The sequence below is a fragment of the Leucoraja erinacea genome, chromosome 9, assembly GCF_028641065.1.
Source record: "Leucoraja erinacea ecotype New England chromosome 9, Leri_hhj_1, whole genome shotgun sequence".
Lineage (NCBI taxonomy): Eukaryota > Metazoa > Chordata > Chondrichthyes > Rajiformes > Rajidae > Leucoraja > Leucoraja erinaceus.
In genome coordinates, this window is record NC_073385.1 from 20,506,072 (window position 1) to 20,531,519 (window position 25,448).

At 48.3% G+C, this 25,448-nt stretch overlaps 1 protein-coding gene across 1 annotated transcript in view; it reads left to right on the forward strand.

The window, feature by feature from the left end:
• Positions 1-25,448, forward strand: part of ttll5 (tubulin tyrosine ligase-like family, member 5) — a 156,790-nt gene that overhangs the window by 101,168 nt on the left and 30,174 nt on the right. The window contains 1 exon segment of the mRNA XM_055640286.1: positions 4,968-5,158. Within this exon segment, the coding sequence (XP_055496261.1) occupies positions 4,968-5,158 (191 nt within the window).

The following is a 25,448-nucleotide window of genomic DNA, read 5'->3' on the forward strand; positions in this document are numbered from 1 at the left end:
GGCTTTATTGGGACTGCAGAAGGACTTGGACAGGTTGGGAGAGTGGGCAGAGAAGTGGCAGATGGAATATAGTGTAGCAAAGTGTGGAGTCATGCGTTTTGGTAGCAGGAATAAAGGCGTAGACTATTTTCTAAATGGGGAGAGAATCCAGAAATCGGAGGTGCAAAGGGACTTGGGAGTGCTGGTGCAGGATTCCCAAAAAGTTAATCTGGGAGTCGAATCGGTAGTAAAGAAAGCAAACTCAATGCTAGCATTTATTTCACGAGGGCGAGAATACAAAAACAGCGATGTAATGCTGAGGCTCTATAAGGTGCTGGTCAGGCCGCATTTGGAAGAATTTTGGGCCATGGTATCTGAGGAAGGATGTGCTGGCTCTTGAGAGGGTCCAGAGGAGGTTTGCAAGAATGATCCCAGGAATGAATGAATGATGAGTTTATTGGCCAAGTATGTTCACATACAAGGAATTTGCCTTGGTGCTCTGCCGGCAAATGACAACATGACATACAGTAAACTATTAAGAATAAAACATAAAACATTAAAACATTAAGTATAAATCATTACAGTTTAAACATGTGAATGAAATAAAATACTAGAGCAAAAGGAGGCTACAGATTATTGGTTTTTGAGTAGAGCTACTACTCATGGGGAAAAAAGCTGTTTTTATGTCTGGCTGTGGCAGCTTTGACAGTCCGTTGTCGCCTTCTAGAGGGAAGTGATTCAAAGAGTTTGTGGCCAGGTTGAGAGGGGATAGAGATGATCTTACCCACTCGCTTCCTGGCCCTTGCAGTGTACAGTTCATCAATGGGGGAATGAGTGGGTTAACCAATGATGACGTTTGTCGGCACTGGGCCTGTACTCGCTGGAGTTTAGAAGAATGAAAGGGGACATTGAAATTTACCGAATAGTGAAAGGCTTGGATAGAGTGAATGTGGAGAGGATGTTTCCACTAGTGGGAGAGTCTAGGACTAGAGCTCACAGCCTCAGAATTAAAGGCCATTCTTTTAGGAAGGAGATGAGGAGACATTTCTTTAGTCGGAGGGTGGTGAACCTGTGGAATTATTTGCCACAGAAGACTGGAGGCCAAGTCAGTGGATATTTTTAAGACAGAGATAGATAGATTCTTGATTATTACGGGTATCAGGAGTTATGGGGAGAAGGCAGGAGAATGGGGCTAGGAGGTAGAGATAGATAAGCCATGATTGAATAGTGGAGTAGACTTGGATCGAATGGCCTAAATCTGCCCCTATCACTTTGATCTCATGACTACGGGTGCTGTCTGTACGGAGTTTGTATGTTCCCCCCCTGACCTGCGTGGGTTTTCTCCACGAAGTTCTGGTTTCCTCCCACACTGCAAAGATGTATAAGTTGGTCGGTTACGTGGCTTGGTCTAAGTGTATAGGATAGAGCTAGTGTGCGGGGATCGCTGGTCAGCACGGACTCGGTGGGCCGAGGGGCTTGTTTTTGCCCTGCATCGCTAAACTAAACTAAACTTTTGATGAGAATGCGGATTTATTCTCTTGTACCAAGCTGTTTCTTGTAAAATCTCTGTTTTTTCACAACGTATGACAGTTACAATTGACAATAGGTGCAGGAGTAGTCCATTCAGCCCTTCGAGCCAGCGTACTAGTAGAGGCTGTGGAAATGAGAACCCGTCAAGTATCAGGGCTCCAGAATGCCTCGGGCAAAAGCTCCCTTCAAATCCTAACCTCAATATTTTAGTAAATGGATCCATCTAGATACGACTATTTTTGATAATAAACGTTGATAATCCAACCGGTTCCCCTGTTGATAAATCCCACTAATCCACTATTTCAAATTCCTCAAAATCTGCAACCTGCCGTCAATAGTTCACAGGTACATTATGGTTACATGTACCTGGTACAGTGACGTCCCCTTCCAGTCTCAAGAAGGGTTCTGACACAAAACACCACCCATCCATGTTCTCCACAGATGCTGCCTGACTCGCTGAGTTACTCCAGCACTCTGTGAAACGTCACCTATCCATGTTCTCCACAGGTGCTGCCTGACCCGCTGAGTTACTCCAGCACTCTGTGCCCTGTTTTGTAAATCAGCATCTGCATTTCCTTGTCTCTACTCCTGTCTGACCAGTCTGATTGCTTGGTATGAAGAGGCAACAAATTATGTCCATGAAGGCCGTGCGGTGGATGTGAAGTACGTGGAGTTTAGTGAGGCCTCTGACAAGGGTCCGTGTAGGCGCCGTGCACCAAAGGTTATGGCGCATGGGATCCAGGGTAAATTGTAAATATGATCTAGAGTAGCGCAGCGGTAGAGTTGCTGCCTTACAGCGCTGGAGACCTGGGTTCCATCCCAACTACGGGTGCTGTCTGTACGGAGTTTGCACGTTCTCCCCATGACCTGCGTGGATTTTCTCTGAGATCTTCAATTTCCTCCAAAAACGTACAGGTTTACTGGTGAATTGGCTTGCTATAAATATAGAATAGAATAGAATAGTTTCTTTATTGTCATTGTAACATGGGCCATGTACAACGAAATCTAAAATGTCAGCCAGTCAGTGCAGCATTCAAACATTTCTAAAGCTAACGAAACATCCACGGTAAAATAATAAAGATAAGCAAATAAATGAAAATCACAGACAAAGCACGCATACACACCCAACCCTCCATCCTTCTGTCGATTTCACCGTTACCACAGTCCCTTAGTCTGTATCGCCCCTGCGTTCCTTGGCGGCCACATTTAGTGCTTTTATAGCAGTGGGGTAAAAACTGTTTTTTAGTCTATTTGTCCTTGTCCTTGTGGATCTGTACCGTCTGCCTGACGGCAACAGTTCAAACAGGGAGTGTCCGGGGTGGGAGATGTCCTTTATTATATTCTGGGTTTTTTTGGTGCAGCGGGAACTGTGTAGGTCCTCCAAGGTAAGGAGAGGGCAGCCGACAATCCTCTGGGCGTTGTCAATGGCCCTCTGGAGCGCTTTCCTCTGAGCCGCTGTGCAGCTGGTGTACCACACGCATACACAGTATGTTAGTATGCTCTCAATGGAGCACCGATAAAAGGACAGCAGCAGCCTCTGAGTGATGTTGTTCTTCCTGAGCACCCTCAGGAAGTGCAGTCTCTGCTGGACCTTTTTCAGCAGCGCAGTGGTGTTCACGCTCCACGTCAGGTCCTCCTCAATGTGGATTCCCAGGAAGCGGAAATCCGCCACCCTCTCTACACAGTCCCCTCTGATGGTCAGTGGTACCATGTCCGTTTTGTTTTTCCTGAAGTCTATTATTACCTCCTTCGTCTTTGAGGTGTTGAGGAGCAGGTTATTTTCTTCGCACCATAATGTCAGCTGCTCCACCTCATCCCGGTAGGCGTACTCGTCCCCCGCGGAGATGAGTCCCACCACTGTAGTGTCATCCGCAAATTTGACAATGGTGTTGCTGTGGTGGGCGGGGGTGCAGTCATGCGTGTAGATGGTGTAGAGCAGGGGGCTCAGTATGCAGCCCTGTGGAGAGCCGGTACTGAGGCTGAGGGCCGTGGATGTGTGATGGCCCACTCTGACTCTCTGGCTTCGACCCGACAGGAAGCTATTTATCCACGTACAGGTGGAGTGTGGAAGTCCCAAGTCCCCCAGTTTGTCCACCAGTTTGTGGGGAAGGATAGTATTAAAAGCAGAGCTGTAGTCCACAAAGAGCATCCGCACGTAGCTCCCCCGCTGCTCCAGGTGAGACAGTGCAGCATGGAGAGCTGTGGCTACAGCGTCCTCTGGATCTATTCGCTCTGTACGCAAACTGGTGGGGGTCAAAGCTTCGGGGCAGAAGTGATGTGATGTGACCCCGGAACAGTTTTTCAAAACACTTCATCACCACTGGTGTGAGTGCGACTGGCCAGTAGTCGTTGAGGCTGGAGATGTTGGGTTTTTTGGGCAAGGGGACTATGGTGGAGGACTTCAGACAGGGTGGGACAGTGGACTGGGCCAGAGACTGGTTAAAAATCCTTGTAAGGACTCCAGCCAGCTGGTCTGCGCAGTCCTTCAACACGCGTACACAAATATAAATTGTCCCTAGTGTTTGTAGGATAGTGTTAATGTGCGGAGATTGCTGGTTGGCGCGATTCGGTGGGCCGATGGGCCTGTTTCCGCGCTGTATCTCTAAACTAAACTAAACTAAATTGTCTTGGCAAAAGGAGGCAGATTGGTGATTGGAGAGGTGGTGTTTGCCCCACAGTGCTGTTTGTATGTACGTGGATGTGGGGGGAAGCATTGACAGAGTGTGGAGGATGAACAAGCTGCAGAGAGATATTGATCTGAATTGGGCTGAGAAATGGCAGGCGCAGTTTGATGCAGACTAATGGGAAGCACCACAGATGCTGTGCCAAATGTTCCTGGGCAATGGTGAGCAAGTCTCGTGCATCTGCTCACATTTCTCCAATTTAATATCACCATTTTCCCTCCTGGAAATATTCATCATGAATACTTGATTAATTGTATGATGTGTTTTGATGTGACAAAATGTGTGTGTGTGCACGTGCGTCTGTGGGACTGTGTGTGTACATTTGCACATGTTTGTGTGATTGTGCATGTGTGACTTTGTGCGTGTCTGCGTAACTATGTATGCGTGACTGCATTTGTGTGTGACATGTGCATGTGTGTTTGCGTGTCTGCACACGCCTGTGTTGGTGTGTGTGACTGCATGCGTGACTGTGCGTGCGTCTGTGTTTGCGTATCTGCACATGCCTATGTTGGTGGGTGTGTGTGTGTGTGTGTGTGTGTGTGACTGCATGCGTGTGTGTGTGCATGACAGTATATGCGTGTGTCTGTTTGCGTGTGCACGTGCCTATGTTGTGTGTGTGTGTGACTGCATGTGTGTCTGTTTGTGCATGACTACATGTAAGTGACTGCATGTGCGTGTGCCTGTTTTTGCGTGTGTCTGCACGTGCATGTGTCTGTGTACTGGGTGATGCTGTGGCCACTCTGCCCACTGATCCTCCCTTCTGTTCTCTCTTAGTTATTGCACATGGGGCTGGGGAGAGGAGCCCTGAACAGAGGGAATGCGTTTGTGTCTCCAGCTACGCAGTGGCCAGTGGGTGGCCTGGTGCCAGCACGGACCGTCCACTCTGGCCTGCCGCCCCCTGCTGCTGCGAGTGTGGGCAGAGCTGCCGCTGCAAGTGTGGACAGAGCTGCCGCTCCAGCCTCCTGGTAAGCTTGAATTATCTCCCCACTTCTCCCAAATATACTTGTTGTTCTACACCCAGAGGGTCTGCAATGTTTGTGTCGTTGTGCCGGGCAGCTAGGTGGGGTCACAAGTCACTGGGTGGGGTCAGGGGTCACTGGGTGGGGTCAGGGGTCACTGGATGGGGTCAGGGGTCACTGGGTGGGGTCAGGGGTCACTGGGTTGGACGGGATGTGACGGGTTGGGGTGGGGCAGGGCGGCCACTGCAACTCAGCAAACACTCTGTCAGCTGCTGCAAATTGTTAGCAGGTGACTGAACACAGCGGTGACACAGGGAGTGTAGTGACATGGGGAGCTGGAGAATAGGCAACGTTTCAGGCCGAAACCCTTCTTCAGTCTGAAGAAGGGTTTTGGCCCGAAACGTTGCTTATTTCCTTCGCTCCATAGATGCTGCTGCACCCGCTGAGTTTCTCCAGCATTTTTGTGTGACCTATCTATGTACCTGTCTAACTGTTTCTTAAACAAAGGGATAGTATCAGCCTCAACTACCTCCTCTGGCATCTTGTTCCACACACCCACCAGCCTCTGTGTGGCGGTAGGGAGGTGGGTGGCAGTGGGACTGGGGGATAATACTAACTGAGTGTGGAGGCCAGTGGGAATAGCCAGAAAAAGCAGCCTACCAGAGGACTGGGAGAAATTCAGAGTCCAGCAGAGGAGGACAAAGGGCTTAATTAGGAAAGGGAAAATAGATTATGAAAGAAAACTGGCAGGGAACATAAAAACTGACTGCAAAAGCTTTTATAGATATGTGAAGAGAAAAAGATTAATTAAAACAAATGTAGGTCCCTTGCAGTCAGAAACAGGTGAATTGGTCATGGGGAACAAGGACATGGCAGACCAATTGAATAACTACTTTGGTTCTGTCTTCACTAAGGAAGACATAAATAATCTGCCGGAAATAGCAGGGGATCGGGGTCAAATGAGATGGAGGAACTGAGTGAAATCCAGGTTAGCCGGGAAGTGGTGTTAGGTAAATTGAATGGATTAATGGCCAATAAATCCCCAGGGCCAGATAGGCTGCATCCCAGAGTACTTAAGGAAGTAGCCCCAGAAATAGTGAATGCATTTGTGATAATTTTTCAAAACTCTTTAGATTCTGGAGTAGTTCCTGAGGATTGGAGGGTAGCTAATGTAACCCCACTTTTTAAAACGGGGAATTACAGACCAGTTAGTCTAACGTCGGTAGTGGGGAAACTGCTAGAATCAGTTATTAAAGATGGGATAGCAGCACATTTGGAAAGTGGTGAAATCATTGGACAAAGTCAGCATGGATTTATGAAAGGTAAATTTGACAAATCTTATAAAAATTTTCGAGGATGTAACTAGTAGAGTGGATATGGGAGAACCAGTGGATGTGCTATATCTGGACTTTCAGAAGGCTTTTGACAAGGTCCCACATAAGAGATTAGTGTACAAACCTAAAGCACACGGTATTGGGGGTTCAGTATTGATGTGGATAGAGAACTGGCTGGCAGACAGGAAGCAAAGAGTAGGAGTAAACGGGTCCTTTTCACAATGGCAGGCAGTGACTAGTGGGGTACCGCAAGGCTCAGTGCTGGGACCCCAGCTATTTACGATATATATTAATGATTTGCAAGAGGGAATTGAATGCAACATCTCCAAGTTTGCGGATGACACAAAGCTGGGGGGCAGTGTTAGCTGTGTGGAGGATGCTAGGAGGCTGCAAGGTGACTTGGATAGGCTGGGTGAGTGGGCAAAAGCATGGCAGATGCAGTATAATGTGGATAAATGTGAGGTTATCCACTTTGGTGGCAAAAACAGGAAAGTAGACTATTATCTGAATGGTGGCTGATTAGGAAAGGGGGAGATGCAACGAGACCTGGGTGTCATGGTACACCAGTCATTAAAAGTAGGCATGCAGGTGCAGCAGGAAGTGAAGAAGGTGAATGGTATGTTAGCATTCATAGCAAAAGGATTTGAGTATAGGAGCAGGGAGGTTCTACTGCAATTGTACGGGGTCTTGGTGAGACCACACCTGGAGTATTGCATACAGTTTTGGTCTCCTAATCTGAGGAAAGACATTCTTGCCATAGAGGGAGTACGGAAAAGGTTCACCAGACTGATTCCTGGGATGTCAGGACTTTCATATGAAGAAAGACTGGATAGACTCGGTTTGTACTCGCTAGAATTTAGAAGATTGAGGAGGAATCATATAGAAACTTACAAAATTCTTAAGGGGTTGGACAGGCTAGATGCAGGAAGATTGTTCCCGATGTTTGGGAAGTGCAGAACAAGGGGTCACAGTTTAAGGATAAGGGGTAAATCTTTTAGGGCCGAGATGAGGAAAACATTTTTCACACAAAGAGTGGTGAATCTCTGGAATTCTCTGCCACAGAAGGTAGTTGAGGCCAGTTCATTGGCTATATTTAAGAGGGAGTTAGATGTGGCCCTTGTGGCTAAAGGGATCAGGGGGTATGGAGAGAAGGCAGGTACAGGATACTGAGTTGGATAATCAGCCATGATGATATTGAATGGTGGTGCAGGCTCGAAGGGCCGAATGGCCTACTCCACCTATTTTCTATGTTTCTATGTTTCTATGAATACTTTGCTTGGTCCACATCTTCATGGTGTACGGTTTGTTCCGGCTAGTTTGTCAGACTCTGGCTGTGAATCCGTCTGCATAATGATACAAAACCATGCTACTGCTGGATGTTTGCTTCAATCACAAGTGTCTGCACTGCTCTCTGTCAAAGTTCATAAGTGATAGGAGCAGAATTAGGCCATTCAGCCCATGAAGTCTTCTCCGCCATTCAATCATGGCTGATCTATCTCTCGCTCCGAACCCCATTCTGCTGCCTTCACCCCATAACCTCTGACACCCGTACTAATCAAGAATCTATCTATCTATATCTGCCTTAAATATACCTGACTTGGCCTCCAGAGCATTATGTGGCAAATAATTTCACAGATTCACCACCCACTGACTAAAAAAAAGCCTCCTCATCTTCCTATAGGAACGTCCTTTAATCCTATGGCTCTGACCTCTAGTCCTCGACTCTCCCACTAGTGGAAACATCCTCTCCAAATCCACTCTATCCAGGCCTTTAACTACTTATTACGTTTCAATGAGGTCCCCCCCTCATTCTTCTAAACTCTAGCAAGTACAGGCCCAGTGCCGTCAAACGCGCATCATATGTTAACCCACTCATTCCTGGGATCATTCTTGTAAACCTCCTCTGGACCCTCTCCAGAGCCGCCACATCCTTCCTCAGATATGGTGCTCAAAATTGCTCACAATATTCCAGATGCAGCCTGACCAGCACCTTATAGAGCCTCAGCATTACATCCCTGTTGTTGTATACTGCTAGCATTGAGTTTGCTTTCTTCACTTCCGATTCGACTTGCAGATTAACTTTTTGGGAATCCTGCACCAGCACTCCCAAGTCCCTTTGCACCTCCGATTTCTGGATTCTCTCCCCATTTAGAAAATAGTCTACGCCTTTATTCCTGCTACAAAAATGCATGACTCCACACTTTGCTACACTATATTCCATCTGCCACTTCTCTGTCCACTCTCCCAACCTGTCCAAGTCCTTCTGCAGAGTCCTTGCTTTCTCTACACTTCCTGCCACTCCACCTATTTTCGTGTCAGCCGCAAACTTGGCCACAAAGTCTTCAATCCCCTCGTCCAAATCATTTATATATAACGTGAAGAGTAGCGGCCCCAGCACCGACCCCTGCGGAACTCCGCTAGTCACTGGCAGCCAACCAGTAAAAGCCCCCTTTATTGCCACCCTTTGTCTTCTGCCATCCAGCCAACCTGCTATCCATTAAAAGTGATAGGTGGATACAGGTGAGCAGGGTGGTTGGCAGATGAGTGGCGATAGTGATAAAACTAGAGGTGAAAAGGAGACAAAGGGTGTCACGGAGCACCTTGCCCATGCCGACCATCATGCAGCATCCACACTAGTCCCACCTGCCTTCATTTAGCCCTTATTTGTCTAAACCTGTCTTAACCATGTACCTGTGCAAATGTTGTTATAGTCTCTGCCTCAACTACCTCCTCTGGCAGCTCGATCCATACACTCAGCACCCTCTGAATGCCCTGCCCCTCAGGTTCCCATTAAATCTTTCCCCTCGCATCTTAAACCTAGTTCTTGCTTCTCTGGTTCATGATTCCCCAAATCAGATGTCAGAGAAGGAAAGGAGAGGAGGAGTGGAATGTAAAGCCAGAGAGAGGGACGAAAGAAGGTAGAGAAGTGCCAGTCATTGTCTGACGTTTCGGAGAGCCCTTCCCACCACATGGGTCCGAGGATGTTTAGTTCATTGTCACGTGTACCGAGGTACAGTGTTAGGCTTTTGTTCACCTGCATCTCCTCCAACCTCATCTATTGCATCCACTGCTTTAGATGTCAGCTGATCTACATTGGTGAGACCAAGCGTAGGCATGGCGATCGCTTCGCCCAACACCTCCACACAGTCCGCATTAACCAACGCTGCCTCAGAGCATCAGAGACCCGGTTTCCAACCTGTGGCTCAGAACTTCAACCCCTCCCATTCCAAATCCGACCTTTCTGTCCTGGGCCTCCACCGTGGCCAGAGTGAGTACCACCGGAAATTGGAGGAGCAGCACCTCATATTCCACTTGGGCAATCAGCACCCTAGCGGCATAAACATTGAATTCTCCAATTTCCGGTAGCCCTTGCTGTCTCCTCCCCTTCTCAGCTCTCCCTCGGCCCTCTGGCTCCTTCTCTTCCTTTCTCCTTTCTTCTCCCCCCCCCCCCCCCCCCCCCCCCCCCCCCCACCCCCCCCGTACACATGATTAGAATTGAGCCATTTACAGTGTAGGGATACATGATGAGAGTGCGATGTCCCTTTGCTCACCCGCGCCCTGGATCGGCATGTGTGTGGGGGGAGATTCTCCTCTCTCAGCCACGGGAGAGCTACTGGAGATGAAGGTTTCACTGCAGCCATCAATCCCCCACCTCCCCTGCTCACTGTCTGTGCACCTGGCAGCCCGCTCCTGCCTCTTGCTTCCACTGAGTTGCTGGCAGGACAGTGAACGATGTGAATTCCTCAACCCCTCCCTCAGCCAGACGCCTCCCCTCCTGCAACTCTCGGTGATAGCGGTAATACTTTACACTTTACTTTAGACTTTAGCGATACAGCCTAGTGAGTCCGCGCCGACCAGCGATCGCTCCATACACGAGCACAATCCTACACACTAGGGACAATTCACAATTTACAGAAGCCAATTAACCTACAAACCATCACATCTTTGGGATGTGGGAGGAAATCGGAGCAGCCGGAGAAAACCCACGCAGTCACAGGGAGAACGTACAAACTCCGTACAGACAGCACCCATGGTCAGAATGGAACCCGGGTCTCTGGCACTGTGAGGCAGCAGCTCTACCCGCTCTACTTGCCGCCCGTGTGTGTGCTGATGGTTTAGGGCAGAGTGGTGAGGCTCTGCCAGCTCTGGTTGCCGCTGCCGTCCGCGGGTAGCAGGCCGCTATCCAGCAATGATTGAACAATGGGGAAAGGTGTTGTGTGCTGTGTCTTCCATGCTGTTTACTGGGGTTGAAACCAAGCTGTATGAGAGGTGTTAGAAAAATAACTTGCGACAGTCCAGTGGGTTTCAACAAAAGCAACTTTCCACACCACCTTTCACCAATCCATCTGCTGCAGGAAAGATGGCGCAGCGGGTAGAAACGCTGCCTCAGAGCATCAGAGACCCGGTTTCCATGCTGACCTTGGATGCTGTCTGTGTGGAGTTTGCACGTTCTCCCTGTGACCGCGTGGGTTTCCTCCGGCTGCTCCGGTTTCCTCCCACACCCCAAAGACATGCAGGTTTGCAGGTTGATTGACCCTCTGTGATTTGCTGCTTCTTCTTAATTCGTGTGGCGTGCACAGCCTAAAGTTGTAGGACAACGTGTTCTATTAGTCGAAACAGGGCGGACCACATTAAGGTTGCAATCTTCCACCCCTGATTTGCTGCTGGTGTATAGGGAGAGGATCGAAAAGTGGGATGACATCGAACTGGTGTAAACGGGTGATGAATGGTCAGCGTGGACTCCATGGGCCAAAGGGCCTGTTTCTGGGCTCTATAATTAAAACTGAAAACTAAGTTGCAGAGACTTTTTACGAGGATGTTGCCAGAACTCAAGTGCCTGAGCTATAGGGAGGAATTGGGCAGGCTAGAACTCTCTTCCTTGGGGCACAGGGTGCTGAGGATTGAGATCCTCGGGGCGATACGGCAGGAACAGGAGACGTTGATAGGAGAGGGAAGGACAGGACCTGCATGTGAAGGGCAGCCTTGGAAGGCTAAGGACATGTGGCAAGTGGGACTAGCTTGGTCAAGCAGCTTGGTGGGCTTGGATGAGTTGGGCGATGTCCTGCTTCTGTTCTGTACAACTCTATGATGCTCTGTAAAGAAACTGCTTGAGCATCTTGTTTAAGAAGGAACTGCAGATGCTGGAAAATCGAAGGTAGACAAAAATGCTGGAGAAACTCAGTGGGTGCAGCAGCATCTATGGAGCGAAGGAAATAGGCTTCCTTCCTTCGCTCCATAGATGCTGCTGCACCCGCTGTTTCTCCAGCACTTTTGTCTACCTTCTGCTTGAGCATCTTCACCTCCTTCCCCTTCTCCCCGCTCCCGTCCAGCAGAAACCTGAATGTGCACCACCAGACTCAGGAATAACTTCTTCCCCTCTGTTATCAGGTTTCTGAACGGTTCTTCCATAAGCTAGGGTACTGTCCGATTCACCTGTTTGGATACCGATAGAACAAAGTAAGTAAGTAAGTAAGTAGGTTTATTAGCCAAGTATTCACGTACAAGGAATTTGCCTTGGTGTTCCGCCCACAAGTAACAACATGACATACAGTGACAGTTACGAACGACTCAGAAAACACAAAACATTAATAATAATAAAACATTCATGATAAAACACCATTGATCAAGCATGCGAACCAACAAAATACCAGATCAAATGGAGGCTACAGATTTTTGTCTGTTGAATAGAGCAACTACTCGTGGATAAAAACTGTTTCTATGTCTGGCTGTGGCAGCTTTGACAAGCCGGAGTCGCCTTCCAGAGGGAAGTGATTAAAACCAAGTGATTCAAAGCGTTTGTGGCCAGGGTGAGAGGGGTCAGAGATGATCTTGCCCGCTCACTTCCTGGCCCTTGCAGTGTACAGTTCATCAATGGAGGGAAGGTTGCAGCCAATAATCTTCTCTGCAGATCGGACGATTCGCTGCAGCCTCCAGGTGTCGTGCTTGGTGGCTGAGCCAAACCAGATCACCAAAGCTGTTGATTATGCCTCAGTTCCCTTGATGAATAAACCTAAACGTGAATCTACGGGCTGGTGTGGCTCCAAGGATTAGCATGGCCTGTTACCCACGTGGAGGTCCAGTTCAGGCGGCTGCTGGTGAAGCGCAGCCTTGTTCCCGGCAGTTTGCCAGAGTCTAGTAGTGATGCTGCTCCAGGGTTAATAGTTGTTGATCTCTTCCCTCATGGAAGGAGAACTGACAATGGGAATGAAATGTTCCCACCGGACTCGACTCGCTCCCTAAGCTGTGTGAATCATCTCTCGACCACACAAGTGGTAAACAATGAGTGGGCGGCTCTTTGGGGAGTGTCAGACACTCTTTCATTGGTACTTAGTGTGTGTGTGTATTTTTCTTAACCCTGCAAATCTCAGTGTGTGAAGCTGTTTGAATATTGCAGGGAGCATCTGATGTCGCTGATTGGGGAAGGGATGACTAGCCCGGCCAGTACCTTGTCCCCACATGACCGGTTACATATCAGGAGAGTTTGAGTCTGAGAAAGGGTCATGGCACAAAACGTCATCCATTCCTTCTCCTTGTCCCCACATGACCGATTACATATCAGGAGAGTTTGAGTCTGAGCAAGGGTCATGGCACAAAACGTCATCCATTCCTTCTCTCCAGAGATGCTGCCTGTCCCGCAGAGTTACTCCAGCATTTTGTGTCTATCTTCGAGCTAGAGCTGATCTCTAAAACAAAGAGTCAATATTCTACTGGCCCCCTGGATGTTTCAGGAGGGTCCCTGGGCTTATCAGACCCCACACAAACCATGGATTTATTCCATAAGCCACAGATTTCCTGGCCCTTGTGCTCAGAACCAAAGTGAGAGTTGTACAGTGTGGAAACAGGCCCTTTGGCCCACAATCCCTGGCTGACCATTCCCTACTTGAACTGGTCCTGTTTGCCTGCATTTGGCCCATATCTCTCTGAACCTTTCCTAGCTATGTACATATCTAAATCTCCATAAAGTCATACATGGTGTCCATGGGATAAAGATGGGGAGAAGGCAGGAACGTGGTACTGATTGGGGATGATCAGCCATGATCACATTGAATGACGGTGCTGGCTCGAAGGGCCAAATGGCCTACCCCTGCACCTATTGGCAATTGTCTATTGTCTTTCCAACCTCTCCATATAACTCAAGCCGTGCAGTCCAGGTAACTTCCTCGTGAATCTCTTCTGCACCCTCTCCAGCTTGATGCCGTCCCTGCCACTGGGAAGCAAACAGAAGCGGGCACTGCACTCCAGATACATTTTGACCAACATCTTGTCCAGCTGTAACATGATGCCTCCACTCTTGTCCTCAATTCACCACAATGATATCATGTCACTTGATGAATATGTTAGAAACTCCAACTCCTGTAACTGATTTTTAACAATCTCTCTATAGAAGAAGGTCTTTGACCATTAACTTCTGGGATCCACTGGTCCTTGACAGACTTACCTGGCCTTGTTTAGAGGCAGCGTGAGGTGTAGACCGAGGTCAGTGAAAAGCTTTTGTTGCAATTCCAGTCTAGAACAGTGCAGTATTGAGCCATTCCCCCTTGCTACTATTAATGTTCATGCATTAATGAAACGCACATTCCTGCACCTCCTTACACCAAAACCTCACATGCAGACTTTAACCACCATAATCAACAAACTAATTTCAAGTCTAACTCAAGCATTCAGAAGATAAGACAAAATGCTGGAGTAACTCAGCAGGAGAAAGAATGGTCGAGACCCTCCTTCAGTTCTGAAACGTCACCCATTCCTTCTCTCCAGAGATGCTGCCTGACCCGCTGAGTTACTCCAGCATCTTGTGTCTATCTTCGATTTAAACCAGCACCTGCAGTTCCTTCCTACTCAAGCTTTCAGAGTTGTGGTCTCCAGTACATTGTGTGTTGAACAGCTTCAAGACATTGAAATAGTGGGCTGGAAAACTGGTGTGGAAACACTTTGCAGACTCCGTGGTTGTTTTCTCTGGAACACCAGAGGCTGAGGGTAGAGCTGACAGAAGTGTATAAACTGATGAGAGGCAGAGATCGAGTAGTTCTGAAACAGTCAGAACCTTTATCCCTCTCCAGAGAAACTGCCTGAGGGCACTGATTTAGACAATTTAAACCACAACCTGTGCAGGAGTAGGCCATTCGGCTTTCGATGTTGTGGTCATCCTGTCATTGTGTGTTGAACAGCTTCAAGACAGAAATAGCAAAGTGGAAAACTGGAGTGGAAACACTTTGCAGACAGTAATATTTTTTCTCTGGAAGAGGGAGGGTGAGCCTTGAGCACACAGAAGTGTATAAACTGATGAGAGGCACAGATCGAGTAGACAGTCAGAACCTTTATCCCAGGAAGGAAACTAGAGGGCATTGATTTAGACAATAGACAATAGGTGCAGGAGTAGGCCATTCGGCCCTTCGATGTGTGATCATGGCTGATCATCCACAATCAGTACCCCAAGGTGAGAGAAGCAAACTTTAAAGGAGATGTGCACAGTAATATTTTTCTACAGAGGGTGGTGGCTGCCTTGAACACACTGCTGTGGATGGTGGTGGAGGCAGATATGATAGTGGCATTTAAGAAACATTTGGATATCCACATGAAAAAGCAGGGATATGGATCAGTGCAGGCAGATCGGAGTTTGGTCTTCGCATCTTGTGGGCCAAAGTGACTATTCTTGTAGATAGACACAAAGAGCTGGAGTAACTCAGCGGGGCAGCCAAGCATCTCTGGAGAGCAGGAATGGGTGCGGTTTCGGGTCGAGACCCTTCTTCAGACTGTCTATTCTTGTACTGTACTGATCTATGTTCTAGACTTGTGTAGACAGCACGGAAACAGACCCTTCAGCCCACCAAACTCATGCTGACCTTTGGCCATCCCAACCAATCTATGTGCTGGTGTTGGAACCATAGCCTTCTCTCCGTCATGCCTTGCCCGTTGAAGTCTCAGCTGCGAGTCGAGTCACGAAGTCGCTGCTCACCCACTGCCCCCTCTCTGCCCCCACTGACCCAGCCTTGCTGTACACGTACGTCCTCTCCCTCCCATCAGCCGTGTGAGCAACAGCCACAAGGCCTCATTGCTTCCTAAACCCCCTCCTCCCCCCGCTCTCGCTGTGGACAATAAGACATCATTTCAACATGCTGAACAATTTAAAAGGAATGAACCTGGTTAAATTCTTCTGGGTTTTTTTTAAGTTGTTCATTTTTGGCAAGAATTCATTGTCTGAAGCACTTGTGTCTGGTTTGTTTAAAAGTTTCACATTGGGAAAGAAATCAGATATGGCAGTTGAGCGCTGGGCTCAACATAGCAAGGCTGTTCCCCTACTTAGTGTGAGGTCATACATCTGCATGTGAGTGTGGCTCGTATTACTCTGGCTGCTTCACTTATCTGTAGCGCTTGCCAATGTGTGGCTTTGTGAGTGTGGACTGATAGACTCGTTATGGATCAGCCATCGGTACTCTGTCCAGTCCCACTGCCCTGCAAACTGCTCGTATTAGAGATACAGCACGGAAACAGGCCCTTCACGCCGACCAGCTATCCTCATACACTAGCACTACCCTACACACTAGCTACAGTTTTACCGAAGCCAATTAACCTACAAACCTGTGCGTCTTTGGAGTGTTGGAGGAATCCGGAGCACCCGGAGAAATCCCACGCAGGCAACGGGGAGAACGTACAAACTCCGTACAGGCAGCACCCGTAGTCTGGATCAAACCTGGGTCTCTGGCGCTGTGAGGCAGCAGTTCTACCCGCTGCGCCACCGTGCTGCCTCTGCCTTGAATACCTATCTAGTCCCATCTACAGACGTGGTCTAGTGTTGGTCCCAACTACATAGACGTGGTCTAGTGTTGGTCCCATCTACAGATATGGTCTAGTGTTGTTCCCATCTACAGACGTGGTCTAGTGTTGGTCCCATCTACAGACATGGTCTAGTGTTGGTCCCATCTACAGACGTGGTCTAGTGTTGGTCCCACACACAGAACCATCGATAGACATGGTCTAATGTTGGTCCCATCTACAGACGTGGTCTAGTGTTGGTCCCATCTACAGACGTGGTCTAGTGTTGGTCCCATCTACAGACGTGGTCTAGTGTTGGTCCCATCTACAGACATGGTCTAATGTTGGTTCCACCACACTCACAGGCGCTGGGTTCCCGAGAATCTCAGGGCAGGGGCCTCAACTGTTTATGACGGAGGGGCTGAGCCCGTTGCACCCGCAGACTGATGATATAACAATAAATGGGTTGGCAAACTGTGAGGAGGACAGACGTGGTCTAGTGTTGGTCCCATCTACAACGTGGTCTAGTGTTGGTCCCATCTACAGACGTGGTCTAGTGTTGGTCCCATCTACAGACATGGTCTAATGTTGGTTCCACCACACTCACAGGCGCTGGGTTCCCGAGAATCTCAGGGCAGGGGCCTCGACTGTTTATGACGGAGGGGCTGAGCCCGTTGCACCCGCAGACCGATGATATAACAATAAATGGGTTGGCAAACTGTGAGGAGGATGTGATGTCATGAGCAGCAAGACTTTGGTAGATGAAGTGTAAGTTGGTACGTTCTCCACTCTGGAACAAAGAATGAGAAAGTCAATTAAACTTGGTTCTGTACAGCATGGAAACAGGCCCTTCGGCCCATCTTGTCCATGCCGACCAAGGTGACATACTGGACTAGTTCCATTTGCCTGCGTTTGGCCTACATCTTGAAACCTAACCCATCCATATATCTGTCCCGACCCAAAACATCACCTATCTAAGTCCTCTAAAGATGCTGTCTGACCTGCTGAGATACTCCGACACTTTGTTTTATTTTAATCTGTTCAAATGTCTTTTGAAAGTTGTAGTTGCACCCACATCTTCTGGCAGCTTCTTGTGGCAGCTGGTTCCAGATACAGACTTATTTAAACAGAGTGCAAGCACAGGTGATCTTGGGGGTGCCGCTAGTTGGGCGTTCAACCAGACACAGCAAATAATTGGGCAGATTGATGGGCTGTGGACTTCAGTGGGAAGATGAGAGCAATGTGGGTGCATCTTTACATGGAATACTGCGGACAGCTTTGTCTCCGTATTTAACCAACGATATGCTGACAGAGAATGTTCACCAAGTCATAATAACAAGGAACTGCAGATGCTGCTTTAAAAAAGAAAGACACAAAGTGCTGGAGTAACTCAGCGGGCCAGGCAGCATCTGTGGAGAACATGGATAGATGACGTTTCACAGAGTGCTGGAGTAACTCAGCGGGTCAGGCAGCAGCATCTGTGGAGAACGTGGATAGGTGAGGTTTCGGGTCGGGGACCTTCTTTAGACAAGTTCACAACGTCGATCCGAGGAATGAGGAGGGTGGTGAGTGAGCAGAGGTTGAGCAGCTCAGGCCTGCACAATGTTGGAGCCACGGTGGTGTTGTTAAAGTGGGTGAGAATGTGTGGAGGATTGATGCTGATGCTGATGCTGAGAGGAGCAAGGCACAGTTTCAGAATGAGGGACTACAGGCCAGACTAATGGTCTGTGCTCTCAGGGGCTGGTGAATCCCTGGAACTCCCTCCCCCGAACTGCGGGAGTGGATTCATATTATACATTCAGGATATTTAAATGATTAGATAGTGGGGGGCAGAGAATGGGGTAGTGACATGGGGGTCGGAATTAGCCCCATGACCTTAACCAGTGCAGGAGCAGGCGGGAGGAGGCTTTGTGTTCTACAGCTTTTCCTCATATCCCAATAGGCAATAGACAGGAGTAGGCCATTCGGCCCTTCGAGCCAGCACCACCATTCAATGTGACCATGGCTGATCATCCCCAATCAGTATGTTTAAGAAGGACCTGCAGATGCTGGAAAATCGAAGGTAGACAAAAGTGCTGGAGAAACTCAGCGGGTGCAGCAGCATCTATGGAGCGAAGGAAATAGGCGACGTTTCAGGCCGAAACCCAAGGGTTTCGGCCCGAAACGTCGCCTATTTCCTTCGCTCCATAGATGCTGCTGCACCCGCTGAGTTTCTCCAGCACTTTTGTCAGCCTGCAATGCTGCTCTGTTAGTCTGCTGCCCCAGCTGCCAAAGCAAACAGTGATCCTTCTTTGACAGGGTCTGCTGGAATGTGAGCAATGTGCAGCGGTTATTAGATAATGGGGCTGGAGCAGCCCGCCATTGTGGACGCCAGTGGAATGTGAGCCGTGTGCCAGTCAGCAAGGCACACCTTGCAAATGAATGGTCAGCCTGGGCCGGGGCTCATCTCCAGCAGGATAAACCGTTCACTGCCCACCCCGCCAAGCTTCTCAACCCGCTGAGTGCCAATATACACCTGTGTGTTGTGTAGGAACTGCACATGCTGCTTTAAACCAAAGGCAGACATTAAAAGCTGCAGTAACTCAGCGGGACAGGCAGCATCTCTGGCGAGAAGGAATGGGTGACATTTCAGGACAAAACCCTTCTTCAGACGAATCTTGACCCGAAACGTCACCCATTAATTATCTCCAGAGATGCTGCCTGAGCTGCTGTGTTACTCCAGTTTTCAGTGTCTAACTCTGTTTATATTGACATATTATTCAAAGTGCTGGCCTTATTTAGGATTAGCTGTATTATTGTCACGTGTACTGCAGAAAGCTTTCCTCTGCATGCTCTCCCATCGCAGCCGAGAGTGAGGTGTGAATGTGGGGACTGGTATTGGTTTGTTCTTGTCCCGTATTTAGAGATACAGTCAAAAATCCAGACCAATCATACTGTACAAGGGTACATCAGGCAGTGGACCAGAGAAGTAATCGGCGCTGCTACATGTGGAGTATTGCGTGCACCATTACAGGAAGGATGTGCAGGCTTTGGAGACGGTGCAGAGGAGGTTTACCACAATGATAGACACAAAATGCTGGATTAACTCAGCGGAACAGGCAGCATCTCTGGAGTGAAGGAATGGGTGACGTTTCAAGTCGAGACCCTTCTTCAGACACTTCCTAGGCAGCTCCTTCCCACGTTTTGCCATTACCAGAATAATGCCTGGATTAGAGGGTGTCAGATTTGGATTGTTTTATCCAGAGGTGATAGAAAAATATAATATTATGAGTCATAAATATGATAGACAGTCAGAACCTATGTCCCAGGATGGAAATATCAAAGACTAGAGGGCATAGCTTTAAGGTAAGAGGGGCAAAGTTTAAAGGAGATGTGGGGGGTGAGTGCCTGCAACAAGCTGCTGGTGATGGTGCTGGAGGCACACACAATAGTGGCATTTAAGAGACTTTGCGATGGGCACAAGTGTATGCGGGGAGGGATTTAGGCAGGCAGAGGAGATGAGCTTATATTGGCAGTATATTCATCACAGGGATGGGATGAAGGACCTGTTCCTGTGATGTTCTAAATCGAGAGAGTCATGTCCTACGAGTTTTGTAGAAACAAGGAACGGTAGATGCTAGTTAATGCACTGGAGTAACTCAGCAGGTCAGATGGCATCTTTGGAGAACAAGGATAGGTGATCGGGACCCTTGCCTATAGAAGGACTGTTCTCTTCTCCCCTCTCCCATCGGGCAAAAGGTATAGAAGTGTGAAAACGCACACCTCCAGATTCAGGGACAGTTCCTTCCCAGCTATTATCAGGCAACTGAACCATCCTATCAACTACTAGAGAGCGGTCCCAAACTATTATCTACCTCATTGGAGATCCTCAGACTATCTCTATCTTTGATCGGACATTACTGGCTTTATCTTGTATTAAATGATTCGAAAATAGGTGGAGGGGCAGGTAGTGTAGAGAAAGCAGGGACTCTGCACAAGGACTTGGACACGTTGGGAGAGTGGGCAGAGTAGTGGCAGATTGAATATAGTGTAGCAAAGTGTGGAGTCATGCATTGTGGTCGTAGGAATTAAGGTGTATTCTAAATGAGGAGAGAATCCAGATATCGGAGGTGCAAAGGGACTTGGGAGTGCTGGTGCAGGATTCCCAAAAAGTTAATCTGCAAGTCGAATCGTTAGTAAAGAAACCAAACTCAATGCTAGCATTTATTTCACGAGGGCGAGAATACAAAAACAGGGATGTAATGCTGAGGCTCTATAAGGCGCTGGTCAGGCCGCATGTGGAATATTGTGAGCAAATTTGGCCACCATATCTGAGGAAGGATGTGCTGGCTCTGGAGAGGGTCCAGAGGAGGTTTACAAGAATGATCCCAGGAATTAGTGGGTTAACATTTGATAAACGTTTGTCGGCACTGGGCCTGTACTCGCTGGAGTTTAGAAGGATGGGGGGGGGGGTGGGGGGGGGGGCCTCATTGAAACAAAGAATAGTGAAAGGCTTGGATAGAGTGGATGTGGAGAGGATGTTTCCACTAGTGGGGGAGTCTAGGACTAGAGGTCATAGCATCATAACTAAAGGACATTGCTTTAGGAAGGATATGAGGAGGAATTTATTTAGTCAAGAGGGTGGAGAATCTGTGGAATTCTTTGCCACAGAAGGCTGTGGAGGTCAGTTAATGGATATTCTTGCTTAGTATGGGTGTCAGAAAGCATTTGATAAGGTCCCACATAGGAGATTAGTGGGCAAAATTAGAGCACATGGTATTGGGGGTAGAGTGCTGACATGGGTAGAAAATTGGTTGGCAGACAGTAAACAAAGAGTAGGAATTAACGGGTCCCTTTCAGAATGGCAGGCAGTGACTAGTGGGGTACCGTAAGGCTCGGTGCTGGGACCACAGCTATTTACAATATACATCAATGATTTAGATGAAGGGATTCAAAATAACATTAGCACATTTGCAGATGACACAAAGCTGGGTGGCAGTGTGAACTGTGAGGAGGATGCTATGAGAATGCAGTGACTTGAATATGTTGGGTGAGTGGGCAGATGCATGGCAGATGCAGTTTAATATGGATAAATGTGAGGTTATCCACATTGGTAGCAAAAACAGGAAGGCAGATTATTATCTAAATGGTGTCTAATAGGAAGGCAGATTATTATCTAAATGGTTGGGAAAAGGGGATGTACAACGGGATCTGAGGGTCCTTGTTCATCAGCCTATGAAAGTAAGCATGCAGGGACTGCAGGCAGTGAAGAAAGTAAATGGCATGTTGGCCTTCATAACAAGAGGAGTTGAGTGAAGGAGCAAAGAGGTCCTTCAGCAGTTGTACAGGGCCCTAGTGAGACCACACCTGGAGTATTGTGTGCAGTTTTGGTCTCCAAATTTGAAGAAGGACATTCTTGCTATTGAGGGAGTACAGCGTAGATTCACAAGGTTAATTCCCGGGATGGCGGGACTGTCATATGCTGAGAGAATGGAGCGGCTGGACTTGTATACTCTGGAATTTAGAAGAATTAGTTGATCTCATTGAAACATATAAGATTATTAAGGGTTTGGACACGTTAGAGGCAGGAAACATGTTCCTGATGGTGGGGGAGTCCAGAACCAGTGGCCACAGTTTAAGAATAAGGGGTAAGCCATTTAGAACGGAGATGAGGAAACACATTTTCACCCAGAGAGCTGTGGAATTCTCTACCTCAGAGGGTGGTGGAAGTCGGTTCTCTGGATACTTTCAAGGGAGAGCTTGATAGGCCTCTTAAAGATAGCGGAGTCAGTGGATATGAGGAGAAGGCAGGAATAGGGTACTGATTGGGGATGATCAGCCATGATCACAGTGAATGGCAGTGCTGGCTTGAAGGGCTGAATGGCCTACTCCTGCACCTATTGTCTATTGTCTATTGTTATGGGGAGAAGGCAGGAGAATGGGGTTAGGAGGGAGAGATAGATCAGCCATGATTGAATGGTAGAGTAGACTTGATGGGCCGAATGGCCTAATTCTGCTATCATTTATGACCTTATGCCCTACATTTTATTCACATTATTCCCTTTATCATAATACTGTACACTGTAAACGACTCGATTGTAATCATGTATTGTCTTTCCATTGACTGGTTAGGAATGCTTTTCCCTGTACCTCGGTACACGTGACAATGAACTAAACTCACTAAACTCAAAGTGTAATTGTTGCTATAAAGGCGGGGGAAAGGTTTGCTTGGCTGCTGAGGCTTGGTTCTGTGTTGGAGGATAGAGTGGGGGCGGGCAGGTGGGGCTGGTCGATCGACGATGCCACTGCCTGCCAACATCCCAGCGCTGTGTCAAACTGCAGCAGGAGTTCTGTTACAGTGCAAAAATAACCCAGATCAAATGCTTCCTCTAATCTCACAGACATCTGCCCTGCCGTCCAGAAATCAGTGAGAGACAGATGGGGCTGTTGCAAGATTACATCCTGATAGCTCAGAGACCTTCCTGCCATATTAATAGAAGTTAAAAGAGCAGTGGTGGTCTAGACTCCTCGAGTTACTGCAAACATCTCCCAGAAACTGTCTCCATCCCATCCTGTTCCCATCCAGAGACCCAGACTATACCATGCCCACCCCGTGAATGTCGCTGGAACATGTAAGAGGCAAGGGCAGATGCTGCTTTAAACCCTTCCTCAGACTCCACACAAAACTCACCCATTCCTTCTCTCCACAGATGCTGCCTGACCCGCTGAGTTACTCCAGCACTGTGTCTATCTTCCATGAAATTAGATGCTGATCTCTCTGTAAAAACTTTCCAGCCAGTGGTTGGGGGCATTCACTTATTGTTTTATTTTGTTTATTATGTATTATCAATGTGTATCGTGGGGACAGTGGGTCTGTCTAGCCGTGTATTGTGGGGACAGTGGGTCTGTCTAGCCGTGTATCATGGGGACAGTGGGTCTGTCTAGCCGTGTATCGTGGGGACAGTGGGTCTGTCTAGCCGTGTATTGTGGGGACAGTGGGTCTGTCTAGCCGTGTATCGTGGGGACAGTGGGTCTGTCTAGCCGTGTATCATGGGGACAGTGGGTCTGTCTAGCCGTGTATCATGGGGACAGTGGGTCTGTCTAGCCGTGTATCATGGGGACAGTGGGTCTGTCTAGCCGTGTATCATGGGGACAGTGGGTCTGTCTAGCCGTGTATTGTGGGGACTGTGAGTCTGTCTAGTCGTGTATCATGGGGACAGTGGGTCTGTCTAGCCGTGTATCGTGGGGACTGTGGGTCTGTCTAGCCGTGTATCGTGGGGACAGTGGGTCTGTCTAGCCATGTATCGTGGGGACAGTGGGTCTGTCTAACCATGTATCGTGGGGACTGTGAGTCTGTCTAGCCGTGTATCGTGGGGACTGTCGGTCTGTCTAGCCGTGTATCATGGGGACAACGGATCCATATGAGTGCTTCTGCCGTTTTCTGATTTCCAAATTCTGCAGTGTTTGGTCTTTGTAAATCAGGAGGTTGAAGCTGTCGTTTATTGCCATCTGCACAGGTGCAGTGAGGTACAGGTTCTTACAGCAGCACCAGAGCGCGTACACCCAGCAGGTAGCAATGCTGCAAGGTATTTGTGGCACTGAAGCAGGAAATGTGGTTTTACTGGCTCATGTCAGAGGTAGAGGAATAAAAAGGAGAAGCAGAGCTCCCAGATGTTGACAGGGCCAGGGGGTTTACAGAGAGGGAAGTGTACAAAGGTTTTACACCAAGGGTTCCCAACCCGGGCTCAATCTACCCCCAGGGGGTACATTTTGCCTACCCAGGGGGTAAATTAGTTGATTGTGGATGTGTACATATTTGTTCTCATTGGCTGACTGTGTTTGGTTCTGGTACACCAGTATCTGTTTATCATTAGTTGTTCATAAATAAGTGAAAGAACATTGTTATATTAAAGTTGCCAGGGGTAAACAAGAGGAATAAGGTTGGGAACCCCTGCTTTACATGGAGACGTTACCGCAGCAACACTGCTCTAAGTCAGCAAACACTCAATGCTGGAGTAACAGGGCTTGCAGGCATTAGATATAGGCCCAGGAATGGCCACACTTCCCAGTCACTTCCATCCTGCCCTCCCTCACCACCTCTCTCATCATCTCTCCCCTTGCCCCTTCAGCCCACCCACCTTCTCCATGCTGACCCATCTACACTCATCCCATTTGCCAGCATTTGGCCAAAATCACTATCAACCTCTTCAAATGTCTTTTAAATGTTGTTACAAGATTTGCCTCAATTACCTCTCCTGGCAGCCTGTTCCATACCAACACCCTCTGTGGGGAAAAGTTGTCCCTCAGGTTCCTATTAAATCTTTCCCCCCTCACCTTAAGCCTATGTCCTCTGGTTCTTGATTCCCTGCCCTGGGTATAAGACACTCTCCATTCACCCTATCAAGTCCCCTGATTTTATACACCTCTATAGGATCCCTCATCCTCCTGCGCTCCAAGGAATAAAGTCCCAGCCTGCCCCACGTGCCCGTAGCTCAGTCTCCTGAGACCTGGCAAGTGGTAAATCTTGCAGCTGACACCACCGCAGTCTGGCTGATCTCAAACATGATCAGGTAGTGCAGGAGATAGAGTGCTTAGTATGGTGGCAAGTGAACAACCTGTCTCACAGTGTCACAACACAAAGGAGCAGGTCTAATGTACACTGAAGATAGATACAGAGTGCTGGAGTAACTCAGCGGGTCAGGCAGCATCTGTGGAGAGAAGGAATGGGTGACGTTTTGAGTCGAGACCCTTCTTGTGACGGTGTCAGTAGGTGGAGTAGACATGTACACACACATCCCAGTGAAGGGGAGCGTGAAGGCTTCAAGTTGCTGGGTGTAAAACTCACCTACAGTTTGTCCTATAACTATATAACAATTACAGCACGGAAACAGGCCATCTCGACCCTTCTAGTCCGTGCCGAACACATAATCTCCCCTAGTCCCATATACCTGCGCTCAGACCATAACCCTCCATTCCCTTCCCATCCATATAACTATCCAATTTATTTTTAAATGATAAAAACTAACCTGCCTCCACCACCTTCACTGGAAGCTCATTCCACACAGCTACCACTCTCTGAGTAAAGAAGTTCCCCCTCATGTTACCCCTAAACTTCAGTCCCTTAATTCTCAAGTTTGAATCTTCCCTACTCTCAGTGGGAAAAGTTTTTCCACGTCCTGCTCCATCTCTGTTGACGCTGCAGCCAAGAAAGCAACTGAAGGCAATACCAA